At 37.2% G+C, this 7,036-nt stretch overlaps 2 protein-coding genes across 2 annotated transcripts in view; both read left to right on the forward strand.

Annotated features, from left to right (window-relative positions):
- LOC106527654 (alpha-2,8-sialyltransferase 8E-like) overlaps nucleotides 1–3,633 on the forward strand; it is a 4,508-nt gene extending 875 nt beyond the window's left edge. The window contains 6 exon segments of the mRNA XM_014022600.1: nucleotides 514–582; nucleotides 701–775; nucleotides 1,024–1,168; nucleotides 1,716–1,828; nucleotides 2,401–2,493; nucleotides 2,669–3,633. Of these exon segments, the coding sequence (XP_013878054.1) occupies nucleotides 514–582; nucleotides 701–775; nucleotides 1,024–1,168; nucleotides 1,716–1,828; nucleotides 2,401–2,493; nucleotides 2,669–3,146 (973 nt within the window). The 3' untranslated portion in view covers nucleotides 3,147–3,633.
- A 2,648-nt stretch (nucleotides 3,634–6,281) lies between these two features.
- The window catches only part of LOC106527661 (alpha-N-acetylneuraminide alpha-2,8-sialyltransferase), a gene marked incomplete in the record, with an annotated part of 7,221 nt that continues 6,466 nt past the window's right edge, over nucleotides 6,282–7,036 (forward strand). Inside the window, 1 exon segment of the mRNA XM_014022614.1 lies at nucleotides 6,282–6,482. Coding sequence (XP_013878068.1) covers nucleotides 6,394–6,482 — 89 coding nt within the window.

Raw genomic sequence — 7,036 nt, forward strand, 5'->3', positions numbered from 1 at the left:
ATATAAAACAGAAAAAAGATTATCTTAATAAATGATGATTAAAAGCAAAGTTTTAGATTTAAATCTGAAATAATCAACCAAATTTGAGTTGAATAAAGATAGTTTTCATGRTACAAGAAGGCAATGAAAGGTTTTTATTAGTTTAAAATAGGAACCGATACAAACTGAAGCAAACAGGAAGAGGAAACAGACACTGCAGAAGAACGTCACGCAGCAGACAGACAGGAGGAAATCTGCAGATGGAAACAGCCYTTTCATGAAAATCTGCACACAGGTGGTCATTAAGAACTGGTTTTAGCTTCTCTGCACAAAAAACTCAAATACAGTATAAACCAGTTGTTTGAACAAAATTTGTATTTGATTTTTTTCTAACTCATTTAGTAAGAGTGTTTTGTGTGATGTTTTGTGTAATGTGCCCACAGTAAACYCAAACTGGTTTCGGTTTGACTTTCACCTCAACACAAAACAAAGTAAACACAAGATTTTGTTGATGTTTTTCTCCTATTATCACAGTGTGGAAACTCCCAACCAGCCTAAGAGGATAAGCATCCCTCAGTCCCTTGCTTCGTGTAAAGACTGCAGGTAGGAACGAGTTTTCAGTCTTTTATTTTCAGTGGCCTTTTCTGTTTATGCTGTAATCAAATTAAGCCACCGGGGATTACACACCTCACCGAGCTCCTGATGTGTTTCTTCATCGCAGGGAGGATATAAAGAAAGCTTTGCTGCTTTACCCTCAAACCTGGAAGAAGAATCAGGCAAATTATCAAAAATTCAGGTAAAGATCTTCCTCAAAAACCTTGTTTTTATAAGTGACCCCTTGGAATGAACACCYATGCATTTCTGCAAAAGTGGTTTGAGGTTTTGGACGTGATGATTCAGTTTGTGACACACAAGAAGAGGAAGCTGCAACAGAAGCTAAATATAACCTCTAAGGTTCCTGATGTTTTGTTTTTTAAAACAGCTGGATTTAACATGAAAGATAATGTGCCAGCCCAGACGAGTCTTAACAAAGTTCTTGTCCAGGTCTATGGTGAGCAACAAGTGTCACGGCTCAGAGAAGGCCATCATAACGCAGACCAACACGCCTCTGGGAACCAAACTGGTCTACGACGGGGAGAAGAAGAGGAGCCTCCAGGTCAACCAGGAGATTTTCAGCACTTTTCCAAAAGTGAGTTCATCCATGCGTGGGAGGTCGGACTCGTTCACGCTGACTTCACTGTTTCTTTTAAATTTACAAGTGCTCTGTAAACGCTGAGTCAGTTATTTTACAATCAGTTTCCATGTACTTTGTGTTTGRTTTAACRYCAAAATGTTCAGTTTGTTGATCCATAACATTCTTCTCTTTAAAATCTGATTCAGTGAGCTAATTTTAGCTGTTTCTGCCACTTTTAGCTTTTAACAACTATCTTGTTGCTGGAAGCTTCCACTTGTTAGTTTTAGCTGCTGTTCTACATTAGGATTTGCTACCATTTTGCTACTTTTAGATTTTAGCTACRGTTGTGTTAGTTTCAGTTTTTCTACTTTTAGCTACTGTTTTGCTGCCTTAGCTTGTGTTACATTTTTATGACGTTGCAAACGTTAGCTTCTTCAGCAGGTTTCAGTGAAGTTGTRCACTCTACAGTATTTACAGTTTTTTAATCCGTTTTTTAAATGAAAACCAGTTTATATAATTTTATTTTGTTATAAAATGTTTATCCTTCTCTCGATGGTTCCAGGGTTCTCTCTTGTCCAATAAAACCTTGCAGACATGTGCTGTCGTTGGAAACGGTGGGATCCTGGTGAACAGCAGCTGTGGAAAATCCATCGATTCAGTTCAGTTTGTCATCAGGTGAGGAAGCAAACCAGACCAAACCAAACAAAACACAACTAAACCAAATCAAACAAACACAACTCAACCAAACCAACACAACCAAACCAACACAACCAAACCAACAAAACCCAACCAAACCAAACCAAACCAACACAACAACACAACCAAACCAAACCAAACCAAACCAACACAACCAAACCAAACAAACACAACCAAACAAACCAAATAAAACCAGACCAAACCAAACCAAACCAAACCAAACAAACACAACCAAACAAACCAAAGCAAACCAAACCAAACAAACAAACACAACCCAACCAAACCAAACCAAACCAAACCAAACCAAACTCAACCAAACCAAAACAAACAAAAAAAAAACAAACAAAAAAACAAACAAACACAACCAAACCAAAACAAACCAAACCAAAACAACAAACAAACAAACAAACTCAAACAAACCATACCAAACCAAACCCGACCAGACCAGACCCGACCAGACCAGACCCGACCAGACCAGACCCGACCCGACCCGACCCAAAAGATCAGGCTCTTCTTATTAAAAAAATCCAACACTGTCTTTTTGTTTTCAGGTGTAACCTACCTCCTTTATCAAARGGATATGAGAAACATGTTGGCATCAAGACAGACCTCGTGACAGCGAACCCCAGCATCCTCATAGAAAAGTGAGCAAGGCCTTAAAGTGATAGTTTAGCTCTTTTTAAAGTGGGAATCTGTGAAATCAATGAATCATTTCTTACCTGTTTGAAGAACAAGAGTTATATTCTCACTCAGCTGACYAGCTAAGGGCTTGTTTAAGTATAAGAGTTACTTTTCTTCACGTCAGTTTTCTGCCCGTAGGTACACCGCTCTGAACGGACGTCGACGCTCATTTGTAGAGAATCTGCGCAGCTATGGGGACGCCATGCTGCTCCTTCCCGCCTTCTCCTATGGCCGAAACACTCCCGTTTCTCTGCGGGCCCTCTACACCGTCGAGGACTTTGGAAGTCCTGTCCGAGCGATTTTCTTCAACCCGGGGTACCTCCAGAGCCTAGCCCACTTCTGGCGCTCTCAGGGCCTGAGGGCAGCGCGGCTCAGCACGGGCATCATCATGACCAGCCTGGCGCTGGAGATCTGTGAGAACGTGAACCTGTARGGGTTCTGGCCCTTCGACATTCACCCATACAGCCACCAAGACCTGACAAATCACTATTACGACGACAGGAAAACTAAAGTGAAGGTCCACGCCATGCCGGACGAGTTCAACTTCCTGCTGCAGCTGCACAGCCGAGGGGTGCTCAGGCTGCATCTGGGCAGCTGTGAACCAGACGASAACTAGTCCCATCAAACATATAAAGTGCCTTTTTGATTTCTTTCTTGTGCAGCTTTTGGATGAATCCAATCACAAAGATGTAATTTTTTTTATTGAACTGTGTGGCAACCTGGCAACAGCCTCAAAACATGCACTACAATCAAACTCCAGCAATCACTCGATAAGAAGAATCTATTAAAAATCACTCCTGCAGAGTATTTATAGCTCCATTATCAGCTTCAGTATGGAAAAAAAAACATTTTGGCTTAACAAAACATGGCTTTAAAGATACTCAGTGTAAAGTCATAAATATGTGGTACCAAGTGTAAAACAACACATTTCCATTWTTTATCTCACTTTCTGAGTGTAAAATTCTAGTTTAAAAAAATTCTACATTTAGCTCACTGTTCTACATTTTACTAATTCAAAGTAAATGTTCATTTTAAATGTTAAATGTTATATCTAAATGTTGAATCCAAAATATAAAAGCAAAAATTAAATCTTAAATATTGTGGTTAAATGTTAAAATTTACATTTAAGAATTTCGGAATGGAATGCAGTCTTTGCTGTTGGTGCACAGCTTTTTTTTAGTGACGTCATCATCCTGCGACAAAACCAACCACTTAATGCTGCTAATGCTGCTAATGCTGCTAATGCTGCTAATGCTTCCCAAGACATTAAACCTGCAGTTGCAGAAGGCTCTGCGAGAAAACAGGTACCATCCACGTTGTTTTTAATTAACACATTTTGAATTAAAAAATGTAAATGCCATGTTCAGAAGCATTAGCAGCGTTAGCCGTGTTAGCAGCCTTAGCATTTGCTTRTGTCACAGAATGATGACAGCYCAACAAAAYCTGCAATGACAAACACCTGTTCCTCACCAACAGCAAAGGCTGCATTCCATTCTGAAATACTTTATCGTAAGCTTTATCGTTTAGCCGCTACTATTTTTAGKTTTAAGACACTATTTTTCCACTTAAAGCATTTGTCTACCACTTTGCTATTTGAAGCTTTTAGAAACTGTTTTAATATTTTTACGTATCAATATATCACTTTCACCTTTTTGTTAATGTGTTTGTTTTTGCTACTTTTYGCTAACATCCTGCAATTTTTAGCTTTTATCTGATATTATACTACTTTTTTTTTGTTTTAGCTGCTGTTTTGCCACTATTTTTTAGCTACAAAATTTGTTGCTTTCAGATTTAGGTTCATGTTTTGTTGCTTTTTGCTGTCTCTCATAAGCTTTTAGCTTTTGTTTTACAATTTTAACCTTAAGTTGTTGCTTGCTACTTTTAGTTTTTTACTATCATTTTGTTAAGATTTAATTTTTACATTTAGATTTACAGATAAAGTTATATATATATATATATATATATATATATATATATATATCTGCACAATATTTTCCTCATATTGATGCAACTTTATTTGAAGAATTTGTTAGCAGAGTATGACTGCCAGCTGCCACATGTGTTTGTTTATGATGAGGAAATTATGGGTCTGAGACGTTAGTTCACTTGTTTGATGGGACAATCATGTGACTTGAGCYTTTTGTTTACACTGAGCCTCATTTTAGATGTGCATCTGATCCATGTTGAAAACTCTMTCAAACTGCAATGTTTGAAACATCTTGATTTCAAACTTTGACTGTAAGAATCCTCTTGGTGCCTTATTTTATTCAATTATGCAGCCTTTAAAGGCAAAATGAATGTATTATGTGGTTAAAAGCAAACTTTGACTGAACACATTGAATGTAACATGTCTGTATAATAACCACCTGGCACTTCACATCGAAGGAAAGTCGTCACGTCCTTCTGTGAGTTTGTGTTTTTACAAGAACCTGAAGACTGAAAGAGGAGGAGGCGTTGCAGACAGTGGATCTGTTACAGAATTATTATTATTTTTCATTACAAACTAAAATAAGTCCAGTTCTGTAGCACATTTGAGCTGAAACCAAGAGTCATTCTGATGTTTATGTTAAATCTATGCAAAATGAAATGACTCACATGTGTTTAGTTGCTCACAGTGTTTATTTTTGCACATTTGAATATGAAAAAGAGTCTCAACAATAATAAATATTTCTGTCGTGCAGAAAATACCTRCATTATGTAAACGACCAACTGTTGTTGGATAAAAAGAGTGTTTCTTTTTTCTGTGAACAACATAAAAATAAAAACGGAAGTGAAAATCAATAAATGTTACACATTTCTTGTTTTCTGTTTTAAAAACAGTCTCAGTTTGAATGATTTAATGTTTTTGAGCTGTTAAGTGCCTCAAACATGTTGAGGATTAGTCTGAAGGACTTAACAACCAGAACACTTGTATAGGGGTCACCTCGAGGGAAATAATCAAGGAAACTGTCTTGGACCTCAGACCTCTGATGGGCCTTTAAAGGGACAAAAACTCTGTTCCACTTGAATTTGGGCCACCTCAGGTCGCCCTAATTTGTCAAAGAGACAATCTCTTTTTCTAAATCAGATAATTACCTAATATCCCTCTGGGATCAATAAAGTATTTTTGAATTGAATTGAATTAATAGACAGAATAATCTTCATATTTGATTTATTGTTCTCTTAACTGAAATTTCTTACGCGTTTTGATAATCAGAGAATGTTTATCAAAGTTACAGGAGAAAACATTTGGGGAGTTGGACGACCTTGCAGAACAGATTTGTTTAACACAGCCTTGTTCACATGGGTTTAAATAAACTTGTTTCACAGATCCTCATTTCTCTCCACTGCTTTTTCTTTTTTTAAATTCTCCTCATAAAAATCATATAAAGAAGTGACTCAAAAAAATCACAAAAGCTTAATCATTAACCAACTTTTTACAGGTTAAAACGTCAATGAGTTTAAGAGGTTAGTTTTGCACATATTTTGTTTTAAATATATTATATTTTGTTTTATACTTTAAGTTTTAGATTGTTTTGATTTGTTTACTTTATTTTTTTACAGGTTAAAAGCACCAGATTGTAACGAGTGATAATGTGATCATTTTAAAAATTTCTACAAATCTAGTTTTTTTTTCCATCACTACCTGTATTTATTCAGCTCACTGATGAAGCTGATGATGAAGATGACTTGTGTAATTGTCAGAGGTGTTGATAAAGCTGGGAATGTTTAACTTGAGGCAGTTGGTGGATTTGAATTTGTGTCMTTATGAGCTTGGGAGGAGGGAGGAAGTCTGAGCTTCCAGGAGACAGAGTATTTATGAAACTGTTCAAGGATGTGAAAGAGAAGGAAGCAGATCCAACAGGTCCCAGGAGGAGGGAGACATGAGGAGAGGTCTGCTCTGGCTGATGGTAGGGCTCCTGCTTTTGGGGAGCCTGCTGACCAACTTCATCTGGTTCACGTTGTACAAGATGTAAGTTCTTTTTTTTACAATATGAGGAGTTTATGTTGAATTTTTCTTTTAATTTTACTTTTGTCGTCTTCTCAGGTTAAATTAAATGTTGGAAACACAACCAAAAACCCAAAGAGCTTCAGGTTTTCAGGGGATTTAAGGGGGTTTATTTGATTAATTTTACTTCTCGGGTGCTTTATGAGTTTACCGCCATGTCATTGTTTGTTTTTTATTTAAATAYTTTAGTTTTTTCAGCTTTTTGTGTGTCTAAAAACTGGAGATTTTAAAATCAATTCTCTGAGCAGCAGGACGTCGGTCCAAAGACCTCCAAACTGCAGAGATCTGGATCAGCTGCAGCTGTCTGGTGGACAATTTAAAGGAGAAAAACAGTAAATACTTTGCCACAAATGGGGCATAGACACAAAAGTTAAGGGCCACACTCCACAGCTGKTTGTTAAAGGATTATTTGTAACATTAGGCTTTATTTCAGCGTTTCCCAAAGTTGGGGTTGGGACCCAAAGTGGGGTCCCGAAACATCAAAGTGGGGTCCTGAAAAGATTTTCTGAATTAATTAC

This window comes from Austrofundulus limnaeus, unplaced genomic scaffold (assembly GCF_001266775.1).
Source record: "Austrofundulus limnaeus strain Quisiro unplaced genomic scaffold, Austrofundulus_limnaeus-1.0 Scaffold4, whole genome shotgun sequence".
Classification (NCBI taxonomy): domain Eukaryota; kingdom Metazoa; phylum Chordata; class Actinopteri; order Cyprinodontiformes; family Rivulidae; genus Austrofundulus; species Austrofundulus limnaeus.